The sequence below is a fragment of the Ischnura elegans genome (assembly GCF_921293095.1).
Source record: "Ischnura elegans chromosome 13 unlocalized genomic scaffold, ioIscEleg1.1 SUPER_13_unloc_4, whole genome shotgun sequence".
Lineage (NCBI taxonomy): Eukaryota > Metazoa > Arthropoda > Insecta > Odonata > Coenagrionidae > Ischnura > Ischnura elegans.
The window spans coordinates 6983803-7009071 of record NW_025791660.1 but is presented as its reverse complement, the minus strand read 5'-3'; the positions used below and the strand labels follow the sequence as shown (position 1 = coordinate 7009071).

Here is a 25269-nt window from a genome sequence, read left to right as displayed (position 1 = left end):
ACTCTGTATGAAGAATCATGAGTATTATTACAACATATTCTCTTCGAGCGTAGCGTGCAAAATAACTGTGAAGGATGCCCTACATGATTTAGTCGGTTTATATGTAAGTTACATGTTATTATATACACGGTACATGTTATCGATTTTCTTTAAAATGCTGCTTACTTCATTATGTTTTCCATGATAATTCCTAATGCTGTTGACGTTTAACTTGTTTATTAACCACTCAGATTGCTGTGGGAGATGGCCTGCCCGCTACCATGTGTCCACTGTGTTTGAAGAAACTGACGGAGTTCAGTGTTTTCAAAAAGACTTGTTTAGAGTCAAACGCATTTCTGAGAAAAAGTTTGACGAGAAAATGCTTCAGGGTGAGTACTTTTCGTTTTTTCTTATTTGAAGACTGGTGTAGTATAAGTATTACAGAGTTAAAGGTGACTCTCCTTGGTTTTCTACAATAGTAGGAATCTAGGGAGAAAATGTTTGCGGATAGAAATAGTTATAGCATAAATTCATAAGGATTAACTCAATATGACAATAGATTAATCGCTTGGTGACACAGTTGGAGAAATATATAATGTTTTATTACTGCCGGTGACCATTAAATCGAATAGTAACTAAAAAGGCACTTCGATTAACGATCAAAAGATAATTTAGCATACCTTTTGTTAATCTACAATTGTAGGGATATGTAAGGCCCTCAAACATGGGTTACGGAAAAGTAATAATAGTCCTATTTCCCATAAACGGTTTTTCCGCACCTGTGAATCCTTGGAAGGGTCGTGTTAATGTTGGAGTTGGTTTTTCAGTGGCAACTAATGAAGACATTTTGTCTTCTGGCAAAACTGAGTGTGTGCTAAACAATGATATCCTGGTAAGTATAGCATTCAAATGCACTATTTATCAACTGAAAAAGGCAATCTACCCACTAGGCTGTACCGCACTACCTTTTTAAGTATTTGATTAGGTAATCGGAGCATGCTAAAGTGAACAAACAAATCCCTGACGATTTGCTACTAAAAAATGAAGTGTCAGAGACCCGGAAATTTTTATGCGTTGTCAAATAAAGTCTCGTATGCATGCAAATATATTTTCTGTCTTTTGTTCGGGGCCTCTTCCTCACCTTTAACTGTGATCTCATGAGGCTAAGGTTATTTATAATTAAGCATCTTTGCTACGTTTCGGAAATTCATTGTTTTTATTCAAGGCATTTCATGGTGGGTACAATGAAGGTATGATGGGCAAAGTATTGGAAATTAATTTATGTGCGCAAAAATTATCCTAGAAAACATATTCATCCATGGGTTTAAAATAAAAGCAATTAGGATTTTTGATGTGATACATCTTACCCGTAATTGCTAACTCTAATTTACATAAAAATCATCCTATATTTGAATATTATTTTTATATTTGCATTTCTGTTAGTGCCTTCATTAAAATTATTTGTATATTTTGTTATAAAAACAGTTTCTTTAAAAAAATCTGTCAGATAAACTGTATTTTAAAAATGCATTATAAAATTTGAAAGCTTCCTTTAATATTGGTGGTTAGCAATTTTAAATATAACCTTAGTATAAAAAAGTTCAAAGGTTAATTGTATGATATTGGCCTACAACTTTAAATATGACCTTGGTATAAATAAGTTAAAAGGTTACCTGTGTTGGGAAATACATTTTTAGGTACATTTTTTCATCCCGCATAACAGCCTTCAAAATCGTGGCAAATACATGACATGCAGAAGGTTGCCCCATAATTACACCGGGTCAGATTCTCCAACTCCATCTTCGCTGACATTTCATTGTTCGAGTTTTCCAGGAGCTGTATTACGTATCTCCAAACCGATCAGTGTGGCACCGATCGTTGGGTGGGGCGTCACACTGTCTCCCGGTTAGCAGTCGTGTGATTCTGTACGAACCCAAGTGGTACAGCACGAACAAGTAAAAGAGAGATCATCAATAGCCGTACGGACACGAAAAATGTATCGGAATGGCCACCGCGTAGGTGGTTTCATTAATCCCCCCGTGCACATTGTGCATTTTATTTTGTTTTTCCCTCATCAATAAATAAATATTAGGTTTTCCACAATGTTTAATCTTTGTCAACCTTTGAATAGGCCAGGATAATTTACTGTATCATCAACTATTGATTATCTTCACAAAAATATAAGGTATTGGTTAATAAATATGAAGTCTGCCACCATTTCATGACTTTCTCTCATTGATAATATCACTTTCACTTACTTGGAACAGGCTTTATTTCACTCTATCATAATTAATTTACTCCCTTCACATAATAAAAGAAAAAGATAATTGGAAATAAAATGGAGAAAGAGATAAATTGTGACAAACCTCTTTAATGACTTGGTGATAAGGGGAAAACAAAATGAAGCACACGATTTGCATGGGGTATTCATGAAACTGACTAGTCAGTGGCCGTATAGACACCTTTTCTTTGTTGGTATGGCTAGCGATGATCTTCTATTTTCACCTCGGTGCTGCACCCATCAGCTTCATACAGAATCGCAGGACTACTAACCGCGAGTCTGTATGATGTCCAACCGGGCGAATCGGTGCCTCACAGATCAGTTTGGAGATACAGAATCCGGCCCCTGACCCGGTGGAATTCCTGAGTAAACTTCCACAAATCTCTACGCTTGGAAAACCTGTAATAACCCTTTATATGATATGCATGCATGGCAAGGTTATTGAATTCTTAATTTTTTGGGGCTATCGACTTAATTAAGGTGTAATAATGTATGATCAAAGTATAAAAATTCATATAGCCTATTTTGAGGTCAATTCCTTGAACCTTTTTTAAATTTGTTTTGATGATATTTGTGTTGTGATTGTGTGATAATTTGAATGGGATAATTTTTTAATTTGTGGATCAATTTTATTCTTTGAGTTTGAAGTGTGGTGACAGAAATATTTTCAAAGTACTTATTGGAATGGTTAATGTTTTTTGTTCATATTTTTCCAGAGTTTCTTTGAGTTATTGCAGATAACTGTGTTGAGAAACTTTTTCATGTAACTGTAGAGTTAAAGAATTTGTTTGCTAGGTGTATGTATTTATTTTGTATTTTAATGGTTCATTTGATTAATAATTTAAAAATCTGGGTGATTAATAAGTTTCTAACCACCCTATGATAAAAACGGAGCTATGTATCCAAATTTCTAATGGGTTACATTTAAAAGGAAGGAAGCTGTCCATCGTCAGATGCAATTTTTCTGTATCATTGTGGCAGAGCTTGAATACTGTAATGGTTAAAGTGTTCATCTTTTGAGGTTATGCATGAATGAAGCCATTTTTCAATGTATTTACGTGGGTGCAAGTGTGGACCTGTCAGACCATGTACCATCGAATGGGACAAGTAATAATCAGGCAGTAAAATGCCTGGAGAATCTGCAAGCATTGATTGGCCCTAACATTTGATTATTTCCAGCTAGGTTCTAATGGATTTTTTAATGTGAGGTGGATCATTCATATGCTTTATAATTACTATTCAATCATTGGAAACTCAAGTTCCTTGCTTAATACTAAATTACCAACGCATGCAATGGCTGGGTGGGTAACTCTAAATACAAAGCAAACTCTTCTTAAGTTTTCCATTCCTCTTCTTCAAGCAATACCTCTAATTAAGTTTCATGGAAGGCTTTTCGTCTTCCTTCAAATGGACGGTCATCATCATTAGAATTACTGTGTTTGAAGCAATGATACCAATCATTTAACGTTGCTTCTTGTGTGGCAGCATCTCGGTTAACTTAATGGGACTCTTGATGAACTTTATCCCCTGTTTTCTTTGAATAAAAGAAGGAAATCGTTTCCTTTCACAAATGGTGTTTAATTGGCTCAAACTTAGACATTTTCTCACAACACTAAGTATCTATTACCGAGATGTATTCATCATGGAGTTGTCATCGAGCTGTTTGTCTACCAAATGTCTTAGCTTGAGTCATGATGTTTCTGGTATTTCAAAAACGATGAGCAATCAGTTCTATAGCCTATGGACTATGCAAAGTTCTTGACAGACAGCAAGAACTTTGCATAGTCCATAATACATAGTTGTTTTATGACTGGTTTTGCAAGTTTTAAGGATAATAGTATCAGTGTTATTTAAAAAACAGTTTCATAAAAAAGGATTTGGAAAACAAGATGTCTTTGAGGTTTCTTTTCTTTCTGCATAAGTATTACACCTAGTATTCTCCTCCAGAGTTTATATTTAAATATAAGCAGGAGGTCTAGAACATAATAAATGCATTGAAAACATCTTCCACATGTTTTTTCCTCAACCCTACTGTTGAGAAAAGATTAAACAGTGATTTTGGCCTAACAAAAGCCACTACTCCAGAAATTATAATTGCAGAAGCGAATTGTGTGTGTAACAGTATGAAACTCGAGCATTTGGTTTTTTAATAACAAAAATTTTAATCCTCTATCTGTAGTTTGATTTCTCATAATTTGAAAAATGATACATCTGAATAATCTACATTGTCTATGGTACAGTTTGCAGTGAAGGCCAGCTACGATGGCCCAAAATAAATTTTAAAAAGACGCTGCATGAACTCAGAATATCATGGATCTTCTTGCTAAATTTCGATTCAGTCAGTGCTGTAGCTTTTCAGTGATTGATTAATGTGGCATGCAGGCACCTCTCCATTTTTATATGAAAGCAGATACATTATGCTCAGCATCCTTTTTTTTTGTAATTATTCAGTACATCCCATGCATGTGTTTTTGAGGTGATGAGTGTTTTGTCACTGTTACTTTGTCTGCAGAGTTTTGAAAGAGAAGGGGCAGTTGATGACAATTTTGTGCCTTCTGTTGAGACAAAGGACTGCATTCAAGACGCGATTGAAAACAATTCACAGCCCACATGCTCAGCCCAAACCACTGAAATAAACATTCCTGTTCCAGACTGCCTACTGCCCAGGGATGACAAGTTGGTGAGTTTTAATCTTATAATCAGTGAAAACTTAAGTGAACCACCTTCAGTTGTACAAATTTCTTGGTTGTTTGAAGAAAGAGGGTGTGTCTGTCATGAATATAATAAGTATTTTTAATGGGAGGTCACTCACCATTGTGCAACCTTCAGTTGTTGGACTGGTCCAGTTGTAAACTATGAGGCAAAAAGCCATACCACACAAGTCTTTATTCATGCAAGTGAATATCAGTTGTACAAAACTTCTAATCTGTTGACAGAAGTGTCTCTTATCCTTTGGGGCACCCATTGGTAGTGGCTAAAACTAGGTTGTGTCTCATGATTGCCCTCTAATTTGTTCAAGCCATCTTCATGCTTAAATTCTACTAAGGAATTAGCATAGATTGTTTTAGCACCTCTTTATAAGCCTAGGTGAAGAAAAGATGAAGGCAAATCAATATACAGTGGAACTTCGATCTATCGTTCCTGCTGTTGTGCCACTAGTGTAAATGGCCAAAACTCCCATTCAAACCTTCAAAACTATCAATAAACTGCTCTTGGTGACGTAGCTCCCCCCTCACTAGTTGGACGTTAATATTCTGGAGTTTGAATTGTGAGTTACAAGAATCTCACGATTATTTGGGCCAGCTGGAGTGGTCTCAATTAAAAGAGTAGTTTTTACTGTAAAACGAGGTTATTATTGTTTTGCTTTGAAGTGACGCCCATTTTTCTCTTCTAGTTTCATGTGAAAGAGGAGAACCAAGACCCTCTCAGTGAAGGGAATAATCCTCAGCTGTACACATCAGATCCAGCTGCAATAACAAATGATGCCTCAGACCCATTGGCAACTGACTTGGTGAGTTAACTCTTGCCTTGTGTAGTTCTCTTTCTTAGGGTAAAATATCATTCTATTGTGGAATATTCACAATACCTCTCAGCAGAAACCTACAGCATTTTCCTCACCTGATCAGTAATTAACAAATACAAGAGCCTCAATGAATAATTGTTTAAAAGGAGTGATTCATTGTAACGAACGGATTTGGTGTATTTTGCCGAACTGATAGTTATTCTGCTCATGGAGCAAGTATCATCATTAACCTTCTGGCGATTAAGTTAAGGTTCTTGCATCAGCTCTGTATCATCACGGCACTGAGCAGTTATATTTTTTGTGATCATACGAACACAATTTTCTTTTCCATTCTCCACAAAGCAGAAGGGGGCTCGGGAATTGAGAGTATTACTGAGTTCTGTTGAAGTTGGTACTCTAACAGAATGACCATGACATCATGATGCAGCTGCTACCCAGATCTGACAATAAAATGAGTCCCTATTGAGAGATTTGTTATTCACAGGAATCAGGTTGTGCAGATTGGGATTTTGCGATGAAAGTGAGCAGGCATTTATGATGGGGACTAGGGATTTGTCCTTTTTACCATTTTTGAATGGGGTGTTGGACGTTCGCAGTGCAAGTCGATTGCCAAAAGACATCAATTGTTAGTGATGTGAACTGATTTTTATTTACTATTTATATATTCATGACGTGGGCGATTAAGTTTAGGTTCTTGTCTCCCATTTGTCTTCATATTTCCATGTTACTTTGTCAAAATGTTTTACTGCCAACATTCTTCAGGAGCAACACATTTCCATAGCTTTAACTGTTGACTTTTCTGCAGCTGTAAATTTTGAAGCCTGCCTACCAATTGTGACTATTTTCCTTACGTAGTGTCTGATGCATTGTTTCCATGCTTCTCTATTTGTATTCTCAGCTGTTATTAGGTTGTTCTTTTTTGTGGAATGCTCCCCGTGCCTTTATTATTGTAATTTTTTTTCTTGCTTCATCCATCATTGTTTACTCTGCTTTCTGTGGCTTAACATATTAGTCTCTTTGTGAGGTTATTAGATGTGAAAATGACATAATACTGAAGCCATGGTAAGATGTTGATATATACTTTAAGAATGGTGAAGTTATCATTTGTTGTTTATATTTTATCATGGATATAATGCATTTACACCTTAAACACTTTCATATGCTTGAAAGCACTGTCGTATACCTTTCGAGCAAATAAGTTGTAAGAGATTTTGTCACTTTAAGGCAAACTAATGAAGCACTACTTAAATATGCATCATATATTTTTGTTTAGTCCCTGGATGTAGAAACATCTCAAGAAAACACCGCTTATCAGATCCCTGTGCAGAGTAAATGAACCTTCATATTTTCCAATTGAAGTAATGCAACATTTGGCCTATAAGGAGATTTTTAAACTATTTTGAAACAGTTATATATTAGTCTCTAAACTGCATAATAAACCAAAATACACTAAATTTATCCTGCGTTATTGACCATATTTATTTTCCATGAGTGTGTGTTGTTACTATGGGCCCTGGATTCTCATACAGAGTTCTCCCATAAAATAAGTGTCTGTTACGAATAAGATTATAACTGGAGTTTTGTATCTCCAGAAACCATTGCCCTGAGAGCCATCACGTGGCTTTTGTAGGGATTTTGCAGTGAAAAAAAGAGGTATAAAGTGGTAAATTTAAAAACATAATTACAAAAATTATGAACTCCTGACATTAATTACGTTAAGGCAGCTTGCAGGAAAGTATGAAAAATATATCCACATGAAACGAACTTTAATTTTATTCCTGTGACATATTTGCTGAAGTCTTTCTATATTACTTAATTTCAATCATGAATGATGATGAATGTGGATTAAGTTGCAGCCCAATACCTTAACTGCTTCCCAAGGCGAAAAGGTGGAAGCTCTGGGCACAGGAGCAAATTTTGCAGACATGGACTGGACGCTGGTTGGGGCAAAGGAGGAACCATCTCCCGAGGATAATGCCCAGGTATGTACAGAATCCTTCTTATGGACTATAATTCATGAAAGAATCCAATAAAAGGTTGAAAAATAAATTATCATCATTGTAGGACGTTGTACCTTCTTCCCAAGTTTAAAGGTAACCCATTGGATTTTCAGTTACTAATAACTCAAGCATGTTTTTATTATCTCAAAATAAGCTTTTTTCCTTTATATGTTCTTTATTTGTGTTAAAGTTTACTTGCCTTATATTTAAGTTAATAAATCATGGGACCATTAAATTATGTCACATTAGTCCTTCAGTGGGCACGAGGGGCACCTAGGTGGCCCATAGTATTTCATGTGTGTGGTGTTGTTTATGTGGTGACTAAGGATTGTTACGAAGGATTTCATTAGATTATATGAGAACAAATAAGACCTTTAATGGTGGAATATTGTTTGTTTATTAAGTTAAAATGTTTTCTAGTTGGGAAGTTTTCTTTGGAGGTAGGAATTAAGTATGTTGACTGGAAACTCATTTATTAGTATTCAACGGAGGCATATTTATTGTGGAAATTATAGTGGAAGTAATACAAAAAAACAGTTTTAATGCATGAAATGTTAAATATCCTTTCCCCATCTAATATTTTGGATTTCACATGCATGCAATCACCATTTCGTCAGTTGTTAACTGACAAAATTCCAGTATGAGGGCAGCACTGATGCAAGCAAAGCAAATACCCATACACATTTTATTATGACAAAGAACATGGTATCTGGAGGTTGAAAACACCAGGGTCTTTTTCTCTGGGGATCATTGAGAGATTTTGTATTACAAAGTGGTGTATTATGTAGCCAAGATGCCCTAGTGTCAAACTTGCAAACCGAATTTACAAGAAAATAAAATTCCTTGCACTTCTTTCCTTAATCCTTTTGCACCAAATGGTGGGTGGAGCTGACGGTCATTTTCATATGCAGAAGACCTGTTGTTAGGTATAGTTGTCATGGATTTTCCAATGGAAAACGAGCAGATGTCGGCTATAGCCAATGCGAGGGAACCGCTTGGGAAGCAATTGTCGTTTGCATTCAGTCACGGCCTAAGACCCAGCTAAGGGAGACCTTAGGGCCACTCTTTGGCAGTTAAGTCTGATCCTCCCTATCATTAATGGTCATCCTCAGTGCAATAATCCATTGTGAAGTGGTTATATTGCCATTAGTTTTTGCAGTGATATATTTTGTTGCATACTGCAATTTACTGTATGCAATAAATGAATTCTTCACTTAGTTGTGTGCATAAGCAACTTTGAAACCAAATTTTAGTGTTAAAAATAACAGACTGCTGGGCTTATAGTCTTTTTAACTAACCTTGTGTTAACTAACTTTGTTGTTATCAATGCTAGATATCAGTGTAAAATTCCAGTGCTTAAAAAATGTTATTCTTTTAGAAGAGTTACCATATTTACTCAGAGAAGCCACACACCTTCTTTCCGTAAAAGCCAGTGAAAAAAGTGTGTGTGCAGATTACAGGAATCCTCCAAATTTTAATGTAAGCTGCGCACCATTTTTCCACACTGGGAGCCTCCTTTTAGTTCTAGCACTGCCTTCTCCAATTCAGTGTAAGGCCTACTCCCTTTCAATCTATCTAAAAATCCTATTCTTTTCCTTCCCCTCACTCATTTCCCTACCATTCTACCCTCTAACTCCATTCTCAACATGCCCTCACTGCTAATTGCTCCTCCCATCCATACCTTCTGTTTCCTCGGTATGTCATGTAAAAGCTGCCTCTCCTCGCCAACCATATACAGCACTTGGTCCTTCCTTTTCCTTTCTGTCCATTTCACCTTCTACATTCTTCTTCATACCCACATCTCAAATGCCTACAATCTTCTTTCGTCTTCTTTCCACAGTGTCCACGTTTCCGCACCATAGAGAGCTTCAGATTAAACCCTTCACTATTCTTTTCTTTAAACTCTTAGATCAAATCCTATCGTTTTTTCTCCAGAGTTTAGTATTGGTAAATAATGTCAGAATTACAATTACAATTCTGACATTATTTAATTTTAATAATCATGGTTTCGTAACTAAAATTTATCGACTGACCAATGAATTCCAAGTTTCTATATAAAACCACACCCCAAAACCACTGATAAGTTTTTCCTCACGAGCCACACCCAAAAAATGGGAAAGCACGGGAGACACGAGGGCTCGGCTTACACGACTAAATACAGTGATTATTGAATATCAAATGCAATATGTATTTGTTTGAAAAAAAACGCTAGTTTTGCAATAAGTTGACCATGGATTCGTGCTGAGATAGGGTTAGGGGATCAAGTCCAGTCGTGGGGGTAAGGGCCGGGTGCCCCGTTGAGCAGGGACCCTCATCAAAGGAAAAGAGAGTACCCAAAAAGAAAACGTTTTCCTCTCATAGGCAGGAAAAGGCGAAAGCAGCTTGTGAAGCAGTATGTAGATTCATGATGAAAAAATGAACTTCAAATTTATTCCTGTGACTAACTTTTAATATTAGGTTAAATTAAATGGACTAATTCTTTGCAACAATTCTTGTTGATAACCTGAAGAAATTATGAGAGAAAGAGTGCCTTCTCTGCTATGCATTGCATGGACTTGACAAGAGTGGCGTTACTGTCTTTTCCTTTGCAATTTTTGTAAGCTCTGTGTGAATATTGTTAATTCCAGAACTTTAATTGTATCATCACATTCGTATACTATGATTAAAGATTTCAATCATACTTTTTGATTTGACTTTCCTATTCAATGGTTTTTTGTGCCCATTGATCAAGAAGCCAGAGTCCTTCATAAGGGAACATCTATTTTTACGGACACCCTGTAATTCAAGCTTTGTGTATGATCACTTTTGTTTCTTTTATCAATATTTAGGAAGTGCATCAATGGGTTTTCCTCTTTCCAATAGGGTGATCCAGTAACATACAAGTGCTCTTCTGTGAAATAAGATCAGAGTAGCGATGATGACGAAGGATGTGTGCTTAATGATTGCACTGATGTTACCACAAGCAACCTGATGCATCAAGACTCTTCTAATCAGGTAATACTATTTATGATCTATTTATTGAACGTTGACCTTGATTAGCTTATGAACTGTATTGCCATTATAAGTCGTCAACCCTAGAATTGGTTTCATTCAGCCCTCCCATTCCTCTCTCCTATCTGCATACCTATTATATTTATGGTATTTATCTCTTTTTAACCCTTAATAATCTTGTAACGTCTGCCCGGGAATGCTCGCAGAGTAGTCGGCGATAAATTGGGCGCCAGTGTGGGTAATGTAAAAACTTCCGCCCACACTCGGAAGCGGTAGGAAAAGGAATAATTTCCTTTTTTGTGATTCTCTCAGAGTAGTAGGCGACGGACCACCACTCGCTGACCCGTTCACCTGTTCATCACTGAGAATCGGGAGTGGTTGGGAAAAAAGGACGGGGTGATAAAAGGAAAATATAAAAAATACAGTTACAAAATACTCCGGCAATGCCAGACTACTTAAACTCAAAATCAGCCTCGGCCACCAATTCCTAATTGTCCTAGCCGGACGCTAGTAGGCTCCGCTCGACAACCTCGACTCTCGCCGACTCACTCTAAAAAAAAAAAGAACTCCCCCGAGCTCCCGAGGGTAGCAACTTCCCCTTCCCTAATTCTACTCCCGGCCGCGGCCTCCGCGGCTGTCTACGGAAGTAAGGCCGTGTTCCAATCCACCGTAAATGCACTCTTGCGCTCTTACCAGCACCTTTCGATCGTCACATTTCGGAAGTGACGTCACGTAGTGCGATTCCAATCCGCTAACGGTCCTGCCCTGAAGAGCGCATGGTCGAAGAGCGCGAGAGAGCACAAGGATGCACCCTCACTCGCTCTTCAACCGTCGCACAGTGGGCTGAAATCGAAAAAAGCTGGACAAAACCTCGAAAATGTTTTTTTTTGAGTATGCAAGTTGAAACTTGGCACAGTTGTTGCCAACACATTAGTGCATTTTTCGGCGCAAAATGTTTTTCATAGGCTATTTTTTTATATAAAATACATAGCCTCAAAGTTGAACAAATTTGGCGCAAATTGCCCGCTTTGAATTTTTTTCGAAATTCAGCATGTCAAAATCATTATATCAAAATTAGTCGTATTTGAGAGAATATACTTACAAATGAATTCTTTCTCGGTTTCCATCTTTTCTCCACGACGCACAGTGGGCTGAAATAAAAAGAAAACTGGACAAAACCTCGAAAATGTTTTTTTTGAGTATGCAAGTTGAAACTTGGCACAGTTGTTGCCAACACATTAGTGCATTTTTCGTCGCAAAATGTTTTTCATAGGCTATTTTTTTTATATAAAATACATAGCCTCAAAGTTGAACAAATTTGGCGCAAATTGCCCGCTTTGAATTTTTTTTTCGAAACTCAGCATGTCTAATGTCACACCTTTAGTAGTAATTCAATAGCAACAAAAATTTATAAAATTGTTAAACGGTTTGTTATCAACGATTACCATCCTTGAAGACCATCAACCTTGAAGACTTAGTTGTTGTATTTGTGACCAATACGATACAAAATGGCGGACCCTGTTTTTCGTCGAATTTTTGTGTTTATGTAGGATTTTAAAAAAAGGATCACCGAGTTACCTCGAGATATTTACACCACATATATAACAAAGTACATAGATTATGAAAATCGGAAGTACAGCTGCGACCACCTGCGACGCCGAAATTAATATCGATTTTTCGAACGTGCGGCACCGCCCGGAGCTGGCTGCTGGCCACGGGAATTGCCGTACCTACTCGACGGATGCTGGATAGTGAATCATTTTAAGCAAATTTATTGTATAAAAGCTATGATATATTATTGCTACATTTATTTTCCTTTTGTTGTAACCTGATTTCTTTACTGTCCTGTAATATTTATCGTCGATGCAGTACAAAATGGCGAACGCTAATTGCAGTAACATTTTTGCCCGTGTGTGGCTGTATAAAAAGGAGGACACCGAGTTACTCTCAGATATATACATCGTAATTGCATCAAGCCTTTTAGAGGCTTCATCCACGGAAAGAATCTGCCACCGTTCGCAACAAACTAAATAAAATCGATGTTTTTACCGTGCCGCGCAGTCCGCGGCTGCTCCCTGGGCTCATGGAATGTCGTGACGCAGCGTACATCATAAAGCGCTATGAATGCAAAGCCTTTGCTGAGGATGTATTTAATGTTATTATTAACTGTATAGACTTTTAGCCTTCTTTCTCAGTCCTTCCATTTTGATAAAAGGTTATCAATGAATATCTAAATAACTGTTGAACTTACCCTATGTACATGTAATTGCGTCACTCCGAGTCGGTTGAAGAACTGTCTCTTTCACTTCCAGGCTCCAGGATTTCTGGATCATCGTCATTTAGTAACAGTAAATTCCTCACTTCTATCGGCATTCTTCGGGATTTCTTCGTAATTAAGGGTGCGGCGTTGGATATTACTGTATCCAAGTTCAGGAGGAGCCGGCGAAAAAAGTCATAGTTGGTAGATATTCTTGAGTGCTTCCTGCTAAAGCCTTCTCGATATTTTCTGCTATCTTTACTGACAAGGAGACTTTGCCTAACTGATGTCAAGAAAGAAGATGAAACCTTTTTTATTTGAAAGTAGACACTTAGATAGGAATACAGTTGAAGGGTTTTGTCCAAATACGCCCGGGTTTGAGAGAAAAAGCATTTAAAAATTGAAAAATATGGTCACGTTGAATTTAATATAAAAAATTTCAATTATTGTTTAAAAGCAACTTGGCCGAGTGGTAGCGTACCGTGCTTCTGATGTGAGGGTCCAGGGTTCGAAACTAGGTGAGAGTAAATTTTTTCCAGTCTGCCACCTCCTCCATTTTTTGTAATCCGTTCCATCCTCTTCTAATTTGTTCATTTAGGACGTTTTACATTCTTTTACTTGACTGTTGTTTGAGAATAAGCCCTAAACTGACATTTTTGTCGCTAGCTAACCCTTACTTCGAATTATTCTTTCCGTGCCAAGATTCATGAAAGCAGGAGTGGTAAAACTGTGGTGCTGGCTTCGAAGTGAGGGGAACTCATTTCAAAAGCAAAAGATTTTAAACATATAGTCTCCGGAGAGTCTCCCAGGTCCCTGATGTTGTGGTATTTAGAATATACAACAATTTTCACTCGTCTACCTGCATGATCAATTTGGAGTATTCCAAGTGCTAAACGTAACTCTTGCTCTTCTGACTGTTGTTGCTCTCCTGTAGTCTATTTTTTTACCTTGGTAATCGTCAGGAAATGCCCTTATAACTTAATTTATTTTGCTGAATAACTTTTGCCGCATGTATTTTGTTGCCAAGAACCTATTCAAGCGAATTCGATTTACCGGAGATATTGAGTTCAAAGTTAAAAGGCTAAAATTTTTGTGTATAATAGGATTTTGGAAATGAAGAAAAAAATTTTGTCCTCAACACCTGAATAGTTGAAGGGCTAGACGATTAGAACGAAGTTATTTTAACAGATAGTAACCTGGATAGGAGGTTGAAGTACCATCTATATTTTTCTTTGGAATAGTAAGTCTCCATAAAGCCATTTTTGGGCACCCTGCTGACCATTATTCCCTACTCCTCTTGCCCTAACCGATCGATGTGCGAGGTATTCCTTCCACAAACTTACTCTCTTCTCATTGTCAGAGTCCTTATTTCCGCGTATTTAGGTGCCTAGAGATTTTAAGCAGTATAAGCTGGGGAACGAATTGTCGTTACATGTGAACTTTTAATTACCTGGAATATACTACTCGGCCAACTTAAAATTGGTTCATGGCCTGCACCTGTTGAGGTCGATGTCCATATGATAGTACTGTTTTTAGTTTGGCTTGTCGGCTCGTCCCTTCCCTTTTCTTTTTTCATGGCCTCGTCAGACTCCCATTTTCCTACACTTCTTTTGCTTTTTCCCGTAGCACGATATTATTCGGTTTTCTCTTGCTTTCATTAGATCTTATACCCACGAGAAATCTCTGTCACGTAAAGGACCATGAATTGGAGGAAATACCTACATAATATAAAGCACAATATATAAAATTGAATAATCTGCAATTGCCACTGCCTTCTCCAATTTTTCATTATTTAATTATTAATTACTTTGCCTCTTTACAGTAATTTGGATGATAATTGTAATAAAACAAGAAAAGCAATTAATTGAAAAGCACCATGCTCCTTCTATAAAACTGCTACCTGAGCATTCGCCATTGTGTTTCTTTATATCTTCAAGGAAATATTTTCCCCTTAACTTTTTTAAACAATTCAATTCTCCACTAACTTTGAGGCATATCATGCATACCTCAGCATATCATTGAACACTGGTTAGGACAACTGATGATGCACGATTGAATGGATTTTTATTCCATCCTCACGAGAGAATATCTCTTTTCCCTTGAAGGGGGAAGGTGCAGTTCTGGTTTCGTGCAATAAACTGCTTCACTTTCCTGTAAAAATATACATCGCACGGTTGGCTTACGGATATGCACCTCGGTGGTATAGTTTTTACGCTGTATATCGGTTCTCCTTCCTCGTCGATAAATAGTTCACCATAAATGGCACTATTTTTTTGTCCCCAAATATCAATAAGCAATAAAAATGTATTGTTTTTAACACATGGCCGGAGAATATATTTTTTTTCATTTGAAATACAACCCAGTCGTAAGTTTTCCAGATTTAGAATATACAACAGAAAAATTTAAAAATTCACTCTCCAGTTTCTTCGCTCACTTGCGGACTAAAATCACCTCTAGGTTCTGATAAGCACAATAAAAACTTTAGGAAGCAGCTTTCCTGCGCAGTATATGAGTGTATTACTTTGATCGCCTACTTTGATACGCTCCCAAGAGCAACCTGAACAATATTCTCCCTCTCTTGATCGCGTTCTCTTTATATCCACCTCTACGGACACCCGGTCTGATCTATATTAATTACGAAATCTATTAAATTTGGAGATTGGACTTTTTGGTTGCTTCTGAAACGTCATTGCCGATTGCAATATTTCTTCAGCACACGCTTGCTCGCCCGCTGATACGTATTATGTTAATTTACGATGCACGATTCGGTGTCTCTTCTTAAAAGATGCAACCCATGAAGCACCAGCAGGGAATTCAAATCCTGGAGATATGTGCTGAAATCACGCAGAAATAGCTTATTCTTGTAAAGTCCGAGTCATCAGCGGCTCATTGCTGTTCCTGGCTTCGACGAAGTGATCGTATACCCATCTGTCGATCATTTCAAGCTTGTCGAGTTTCGTTTCCCCTGATTTTATATCTTTCTCCCGTATGTAACCGAGGAAACTCTTCGGAGACAATATGTTTAAAATCTTTTGCTTTGGAAATGAGTTCCCTTCACTTCGAAGCCAGCACCACAGTTTTACCACTCCTGCTTTCATAAATCTTGGCACGGAAAGAATAATTCGAAGTAAGGGTTAGCTAGCGACAAAAATGTCAGTTTAGGGCTTATTCTCAAACAACAGTCAAGTAAAAAAATGTAAAACGTCCTAAATGAACAAATTAGAAGAGGCTGGAACGGATTACAAAAAATGGAGGAGGTGGCAGACTGGAAAAAATTTACTCTCACCTAGTTTCGAACCCTGGACCCTCACATCAGAAGCGCGGTACGCTACCACTCGGCCAAATCGCTTTTAAACAATAATCGAAATTTTTTAAATTAAATTCAACGTGACCATATTTTTCAATTTTTAAATGCTTTTTTCTCTCAAACCCGGGCGTATTTGGACAAAACCCTTCAACTGTATTCCTATCTAAGTGTCTACTTTCAAATAAAAAAGGTTTCATCTTCTTTCTTGACATCAGTTAGGCAAAGTCTCCTTGTGAGTGCTTCAATTGCTTCTTCAGATAATTGCCCTTGAGGGAGAATCATCTCTGAAGCTATACCTGCTCCGTGTATTAGGAACAAGCTTGCTTATACTGTGAATGCCCAGAACTGCCGTCGAAACCATATTACAAATCAGAGTGCACTTCAATTCACTTCTGGCATAAGGAGCAGTTGCCACGCAAGGTAGAAGCCTTGAGGCAGTGTGCGAGAGGAGACTTTGTAGATTGACTTCGCACGATATTTCTATAATCTCTACGCCATCCGGGTACGCAGCATTTTTAGCAAACCTCACTCTTTCATAGTTCGGGTATAATTTATGACCATGGTTTTCAGCCATTTTTCCGAAGACCCTAGTACTGGTTTTTTGTTAGTTGCATCGATATGATAACAGAAAGAGCCTCGTCTTCTGACATCATGGAGGAACCGGAGATGGGTGTCTTCCATTTAGCTAGGACTCTCCTTGCTCTGGTTGGAGTGGTCGTTGTAATTTCTTTCACTAATTTGGAGGCCGCCTCATCTCCTTCCTCTCCTAATGTTATCAATGCTGCGAATGATAAAGTTGCCGCCGAGTGAGAAGATCTAAGACTTTTAGTCTTCCTCCTCTTAGTTCTTTCGCTAACTTTGTCAAAAATATTTCCGGGCGTCCACCAGATTATAATGGGATCAAAATGAGTAAAAAATCGCCCTTATATCCATTGGGATAATGCAACAACTCAGGTCACTAATTAATCGCATATACTTACCCGAAGAATAAGAAGCTCTTGTCAATTCTAGAACGTTTTCTGGTACATATATAGGTGCTTTCAGCCACTTAATATTTCTCCTCAAAAATCTTTCATTGTTTCTACTGCAGGCTTCCCATTTCCTTTGGTAGCGAATCAAAGAATATCGTTTAAGAGAGTCACTAAGGTCCTTCATAGCTTCAGTATTACCTTGCGCGTGAAATTTTTTCGTCAGATATTACATTAAAAATTCATATCTCTCCGCAAAGAATTTACATCCGGATTTGACAACTTTTTTATGAAGCAATAGACGAGTTACCTCGAGACCAGAAATTTTATAATTGCTCCAAAGGCTATAGCGGGATAAGATGATAAAATCTGCACTAGGCTGGATTCTTATTTGGGATTACGCACTCGAAAGTAAATATTTAGAAACCCCTTCAGCGAAATTTTTAGATGCCTAGGTGGTCCCACGGTCCTTTTATCGTAAAAAACGTGTTTTTTCGAAAAACATTTTTTCTGAGCGATTCATTGCTTTAAAAAATCTGATAAAATTCATGAAAGTATACTTTTATGTCCAAATACACCCTGATTTTTTTCATACTTTTTGGGTCAAAATTGAGTTTATGAAAAATATTTTAATTTTTTCATGAATTTTTAGGTTATGTTAGTAATATTTGGCAAACTTTTAAAAAATCATTTTTTGTGTATTTTTTATTGTTCTTCTGAATGGCCGTGTTAGATTTGCCATTTTTACTCCGGAAAATCCTCAAAATTTGAAAAAACCCAATTTTTGGTGTTTTCCCCATACTTTTTAGCAGATAAACTCTTCCGCATGTCAATTAATAACGATTTTTTAATTATATTTTCGTTTTTTTACATGGTGGGATCAGATTTGCCGTTTGAGCTTTAAAGAAAATATAGCCCTGCGTATTAGTGAGCTCCCTGAATACATGCTGCACGGTATACAACTGCTATGTAAAATCTCTAAAATGATAAAAGGGAAAATATTAAAAATTAAATACAAACTATGCTTAATTAGCATCATTTTATTCAATTTTGAATTTTTACCGAATTCGTATTACAATTGTGGTAGAAGCCGCATACTTTAATAGCAAGTTAATGAGTATTTTCGCATTTTAAAGGGAGACTTGGAGTCTTTGTAAAGATTATTTTGTTAAGATTATTTGAATGTGTTTGGGAGGTTAATACAGAACTATTGGGGAATTGATGAGATGTATTGTTGTAATGGCACGCTGGGGATATTGTTTAATTATGTGCGCGGGATTGTTGCGAGGAGTGTGCAGTTTGGCTGAGGGAAATGTATTGTTGACAGTCGGTCGTCGCTCGAGAAATGAACTGATCGGTGGTATTTTCGGTGCGCGCGAGTGTACCTAATGCGGCGAGTCATAACTGTGAGTGTGTGAAATTCTGAGAGAACTGAATTCTGTGTGAACCTGAATGTGTGACTGCATCATCAAATAATCTTATTTCATCTGTTTTTGGATTAGAAATTGAAACAAAAGGTTCAGATTTTTCTGAATCAGTGATCAACTCATTTGAAAAAGACGTCCTGCCAAAATATTTTGTGATAAAAAGTATTAAAAGGGAGGATTTAATAAGCTATCTCATTTTATGCAAAAAAGGCTTTATAATTTAACAGACGAACCTGTTTTGATATTTGATGGGACATATTTAAGTCATCAGAAGAGTAAAAATAATGATTATCAACGCAAGTCATATTCTGGTCAGAAGAGATATCCACAACTAAAACCGTTCACTATTTGTACCACTGACGGATTCGTGGTTGATCTACCTGGTCCTTTTCTAGCCACCAGAAGTGACGCAACTATAATGAGAAAAGTAATGAATGATCCCGTTGGTATAAGAATTATCGTGAAGGAAAGTGATATTTGCATTGTGGACAGAGGTTTTAGGGATGTGATACCCTTCCTAGAAATTCACGGATTCAAGGTTCTTATGCCTGCCAGAAAAGGAAAAAGATCTAATTTAAGCGCGATTGAATCCAATGTATCTCGCTTTGTCAGAAAACATAAATGGGTTGTAGAGGTATTCTCGGCATTCTTAACAAAAAATACAAGCTCCTTCACCAGCGTTCATACGCAAATATTGATTGTGATCTTAAAAACACTTTTGTCAAACGCTTAAAGAATGATAAAGATGAGGACGGATTGCAGGATATAATAATTTGAATAATGCTGGATTCTAAATCTAACGAAAATACTTTAGCAGTAAAAGCTGAGACAGCATGATGGTCAAGGCGGCCCACTTCTGCGATAAAACTCACTGCTGAAGAACTGGAAGGTTTTTCAGAGAAGACTGAGAGGGACCTCAAAATATTTTTTACAGGGACCTATGAGTTAGGTCAAGCAATTTGACATTTAGCCGAGTTAATGGATGAAAATTATAGTATTAATTTGGAGTATATAAGGATGAAACCCAGTATCATTGAAGTTTTAATTAGATAAAGACACATAAATAGTAAGACCTACAAATGTTATGTCGAATACAAACCTAATTCTTGATTCAGTATATTTGCAAAATAATTAAATCTGATTTCATTCAACACAGTTAAAACAAACAGTTTTATTCCGAAACTCCCACGACATAGCAGACAGACAACTCAATTCATGCTCAACTCCCTAAGAACTAAAATCTCACCTCTTGCTCACGTAGAGTTCCACCACTCACAGTTCAGCAAGCTCACAGGTCAGTTCACACAGAATTCAGTTCTCTCAGAATTTCACACACTCACAGTTATGACTCGCCGCATTAGGTACACTCGCGCGCACCGAAAATACCACCGATCAGTTCATTTCTCGAGCGACGACCGACTGTCAACAATACATTTCCCTCAGCCAAACTGCACACTCCTCGCAACAATCCCGCGCACATAATTAAACAATATCCCCAGCGTGCCATTACAACAATACATCTCATCAATTCCCCAATAGTTCTGTATTAACCTCCCAAACACATTCAAATAATCTTAACAAAATAATCTTTACAAAGACTCCAAGTCTCCCTTTAAAATGCGAAAATACTCATTAACTTGCTATTAAAGTATGCGGCTTCTACCACAATTGTAATACGAATTCGGTAAAAATTCAAAATTGAATAAAATGATGCTAATTAAGCATAGTTTATATTTAATTTTTAATATTTTCCCTTTTATCATTTTAGAGATTTTACATAGCAGTTGTATACCGTGCAGCATGTATTCAGGGAGCTCACTAATACGCAGGGCTATATTTTCTTTAAAGCTCAAACGGCAAATCTGATCCCACCATGTAAAAAAACGAAAATATAATTAAAAAATCGTTATTAATTGACATGCGGAAGAGTTTATCTGCTAAAAAGTATGGGGAAAACACCAAAAATTGGGTTTTTTCAAATTTTGAGGATTTTCCGGAGTAAAAATGGCAAATCTAACACGGCCATTCAAAAGAACAATAAAAAATACACAAAAAATGATTTTTTAAAAGTTTGCCAAATATTACTAACATAACCTAAAAATTCATGAAAAAATTAAAATATTTTTCATAAACTCAATTTTGACCCAAAAAGTATGAAAAAAATCAGGGTGTATTTGAACATAAAAGTATACTTTCATGAATTTTATCAGATTTTTTAAAGCAATGAATCGCTCAGAAAAAATGTTTTTCGAAAAAACACGTTTTTTACGATAAAAGGACCGTGGGACCACCTAGGCATCTAAAAATTTCGCTGAAGGGGTTTCTAAATATTTACTTTCGAGTGCGTAATCCCAAATAAGAATCCAGCCTAGTGCAGATTTTACCATCTTATCCCGCTATAGCCTTTGTTGTTCAATTCAACACTGGTTCTATTTCATGCGAACGAGCTACCAATAACAAGTAACATACATGAAAATTAAAGAAAGGGTCATTTCTAGAGGCGTTCATGGTAAATAAAAAAGGGAAATTGCTCAGCACGAGCCAATATAAAGAAATACAAATGAAAAGCTCTTACCAGTTTGGATGATAGATGCCTGTTGAATGAGTGATTGACACCGCCAATGCAGTTAAAGCAGAAAAGCGAATAGATTCCCCGGAGTTCTCAATATCCAAAGCGCGTGTATCCGAGTGCGTCCAAAATCACCACAGCAAAATTAACCTCTTTCACTGTATACTCAAAACTAAATTCATATATGCATTTCTTTCTGGAAACGGAATTTCCGAAAAAGGTAAAAGGTATACGAGCAACGTGGGGTCATAAAAAGACCCTTTTCGCGACTACCGCATGGGGTGGACGGGCAAATACCAACCAGCTGCGGGATGGTTGGCTGGTTGTAAAATCTATTTGGTCTTTCAGGTTAGAAGCAGCCTAACAGAGCCGTTTTACCCATCCAAGGTGTAAAATGCACGAGCGGAATTGTCAGAGTTTCAAGTCAGCTAGTTTGCATTCGGGAATTTGGTAAATAGTTACTAGTCAGTAAAAATAGATAGAGGAATGAATTCATTTACCTAAAGTGACAAAAAACCAACTTGATATGAAATGGTAATAATTAGGTTTTCAATTAATTAGGTGAACTTAATGATGCACGCTGCGTCACGACATTCCATGAGCCCAGGGGGCAGCCGCGGACTGCGCGGCACGGTAAAACATCGATTTTATTTAGTTTGTTGCGAACGGTGGCAGATTATTTCCGTGGATGAAGGCTCTAAAAGGCTTGATGCAATTACGATGTAAATGTCTGAGAGTAACTCGGTGTCCTCCTTTTTATACAGCCACACACGGGCAAAAATGTTACTGCAATTAGCGTTCGCCATTTTGTACTGCATCGACGATAAATATTACAGGACAGTAAAGAAATCAGGTTACAACAAAAGGAAAATAAATGTAGCAATAATATATCATAGCTTTTATACAATAAATTTGCTTAAAATGATTCACTATCCAGCATCCGTCGAGTAGGTACGGCAATTCCCGTGGCCAGCAGCCAGCTCCGGGCGGTGCCGCACGTTCGAAAAATCGATATTAATTTCGGCGTCGCAGGTGGTCGCAGCTGTACTTCCAATTTTCATAATCTATGTACTTTGTTATATATGTGGTGTAAATATCTCGAGGTAACTCGGTGATCCTTTTTTTAAAATCCTACATAAACACAAAAATTCGACGAAAAACAGGGTCCGCCATTTTGTATCGTATTGGTCACAAATACAACAACTAAGTCTTCAAGGTTGATTGTAATCGATGATAACAAACCGTTTAACAATTTAATAAATTTTTGTTGCTATTGAATTACTACTAAAGGTGTGACATTAGACATGCTGAATTTCGAAAAAAAATTCAAAGCGGGCAATTTGCGCCAAATTTGTTCAACTTTGAGGCAATGTATTTTATATAAAAAATTAGCCTATGAAAAACATTATGCGCCGAAAATGCACTAATGTGTTGGCAACAACTGTGCAAAGTTTCAACTTGCATACTCAAAAAAGCCATTTTCGAGATTTTGTCCAGCTTTTTTTTTATTTCAGCCCACTGTGCGTCGTGGAGAAAAGATGGAAACCGAGAAAGAATTCATTTGTAAGTATATTCTCTTAAATACGAGTAATTTTGATATATTGTGAGCTCAAATATTTGTGCGTGTTATTTTTGTGAATATATGTGTTACATTATGTATATTTTAATGGATTGAATCCAGTATGGAGGTAGAGAGAACGGCGCGTGTACATGTTCACTGGTAATTCTTTTCGGAACATTCCCGTGAAGTATCGTAGTTTGTACCATTTAAATAGTTTCAATGATAATAAAGGTATAACTTTTCAAATTTTGACTATTGAACTCTAAAAGTCGGTGATGAACAACGTGGTTAGTGTATATTTTTTTGCGAGTGGGAAAGGGGTACCATTGACACTAAATGTTAACTAATTTCGTCAACCGAAGTCTGTTGACCTAGCTTTTCCTGTATTTTTTATCCAATGGAAAAAGGATAGTGTAAAAACGTGGTGGTTGTGCTTACTCGTAACAGTCTTACATTGCCTTTGACCACGCTATTTCGCCAAGGATTTTGGTTTGGATGTGATGCGGATTTATATTTTAAGTTCATTAAATCGGAATTATATTAAGTTTGCATTAAGAAGTGGAGTTGGGAAGTCAGGAAAACGTGACCTTCGCTTCACAGTTGTCGATAATGGAATATGACTTGTGAACCCCCAGCCTGTTTACGCTGTTTTACACGGGGCACGTAATTGCAATCTGATTTGTGTACGATGGCGTAGCTTAAATTTTTCTGCTGTAAGGTAGTGAGCTTGTAGAAAGTTTGTGAGAGTACGTGCTCGTGAGGTGGCAATGTAGTCCTTTTCTAATTTGTTAGTCCATTCGCGCAGTTGCACGCCGAAATGAGAAATTAATGCAGTCATAACCCAAGCAATTATGTACCCCGTATAAAACGGCCTTCCGATGAGGAAGGGGGTTGGTATATGCTAACACCACGTTGACGCAATGCCAATGATAAGAGGGTTAACGAGAAAGATTATAATTGTCATCACCTATAAATAAAGAATCCCCAGTGTGCGATATGGCTATCGATCTGTTGTTCCGTCATGTAATATTTTGTGGTGTTGATATTTTTATTTCATTTTTCAGGGACAGATGAAAAAATATTTGAGTTCATACAGCTAAGGAAGAGGTATGCGGCCCTCTTTACAGGGAGAAAGGGAACACTCCCCGCCGCATACGGGTAAGTTTGCTGTGCACATTTCTGTACTGCATTAAAGTTGGGCAGAATGAGGCCGTTAGTTGCCCTTGAAATGTGCATGTCCAATTGCTTTACAAGCTTAAAGGACCGATAACCCCATGCATCATCATGAGCTTTATTACTAATTGTAACCTTCATTTTATAGGAAAGTCGCAGCGGAACTGGGATTTACGGGGCCGTATACCTCCCTAAAGAAAAGGTGGGAGAACTTATTTGAAAAGTATAAGGTGAGTCCATTTAGCTCCTGTGAGTCCTGTTAGCTGGACAAACATTGCATTCTGTTGTCACCAGGTGTTATTTTAAAACCACTTCCTTGTTTGTCTATTAGATTCTGAGTGTTCTCACTGACTAAATCATATCGGGAAATGTCAACATATAAAGGGAAATATAGCTTCCTTTCATAATGACTGCATCGGGGGATAGCTCAATTCTATCAAGTATTGTCAATAAGTTGTCCTCTCACAGCAGCATGAACTTGATCATTATCCTTTGCTACAAGGTTACTTTGTTCTTTTTTTTGGTAAGGTATTCCCATATGTTGAAGCATCAATTTCAGTTTTCCTTTTATAATTATCCATTATCCCATTCAAAATGTTGCATTACTTAACTCAATACGATCAAAATCATTCATTCTATTGTGATCGTATTTATTTAAGAGCCTTTCCAAAACGCGAAGATAATGAGAAGTGTCTCAATACAGTCAACTGTTGGTAACATTTTTTTTGTCATTCCCTTGTGGAATTTTCTTGGTGCTCACAACTGTACTCCCTCCATTACAGAAATGCAAGTACCCACGCAGTGGGTTAGGGATGGAGGGCGGGGACAAGGGCCCTCTGTCCTGGAAATTTTACGTCCCTATGGACGAAGTCTTGGGCAGCCGCTACAATGTGGCCCCGGTGCTTATCTTGGACTCAGGCCATGATGCTCACCAGGAGCAGGCCATGATGCTCACCTGCAGCAGCCATCCAGAAGGCAGCAGCCATCTAGCAGCTCCTCCCTCACTCAGACTCCCTCCTCCAGCAATGGCGGTCTGCGGTTTGGGGGGACCCCACATCCGAGGAAGAGGAGCAGGGAGGAGGGGACTGAGGAGCTGATCGAGTATTTCAAGAAGAGCAATGAGAGGTGGTTGTCGCAGATGAAGGAGCTGATGATGGCTCACAAAGATATTTCAATTAAACATAGTGAACTTTTGAATAAAGAATGACAATGAGATTTATATTTCATTTGTTG

The 25269-nt window shown here is 37.4% G+C and overlaps 2 protein-coding genes across 5 annotated transcripts in view; both read left to right on the top strand.

Moving 5' to 3' along the window:
* Positions 1 to 25269, top strand: part of LOC124173201 — a 323014-nt gene that overhangs the window by 96407 nt on the left and 201338 nt on the right. The window lies entirely within an intron of this gene.
* Positions 4528 to 25257, top strand: LOC124173206. 3 transcript variants are annotated; one of them, XM_046552744.1, is made up of 7 exons: positions 4528 to 4940; positions 5655 to 5771; positions 7634 to 7765; positions 10612 to 10777; positions 23928 to 24021; positions 24185 to 24266; positions 24819 to 25257. In XM_046552744.1, the coding sequence occupies exons 1-4, from the start codon at positions 4740 to 4742 to the stop codon at positions 10648 to 10650; spliced, it is 489 nt and encodes a 162-aa protein (XP_046408700.1). In that variant the 5' UTR covers positions 4528 to 4739; the 3' UTR covers positions 10651 to 10777; positions 23928 to 24021; positions 24185 to 24266; positions 24819 to 25257. The 3 variants fall into 3 exon arrangements, with proteins under 3 accessions (XP_046408700.1, XP_046408701.1, XP_046408699.1); XM_046552745.1 differs by having other exon boundaries at positions 4529 to 4940; positions 10646 to 10777; XM_046552743.1 differs by lacking the exons at positions 4528 to 4940; positions 5655 to 5771; positions 7634 to 7765; positions 10612 to 10777 and adding an exon at positions 22799 to 22865.

Bases quoted from the DNA above. Each gene is read 5' to 3' on its own strand.
- LOC124173206 (XM_046552743.1), top strand. From the start codon at position 22,841: ATGGAAACCGAGAAAGAATTCATTT. The intron at 22,866-23,927 runs GTAAGTATATTC...TTCATTTTTCAG, and splicing joins AACCGAGAAAGAATTCATTT to GGACAGATGAAAAAATATTT. The intron at 24,267-24,818 runs GTGAGTCCATTT...CCTCCATTACAG, and splicing joins ACTTATTTGAAAAGTATAAG to AAATGCAAGTACCCACGCAG.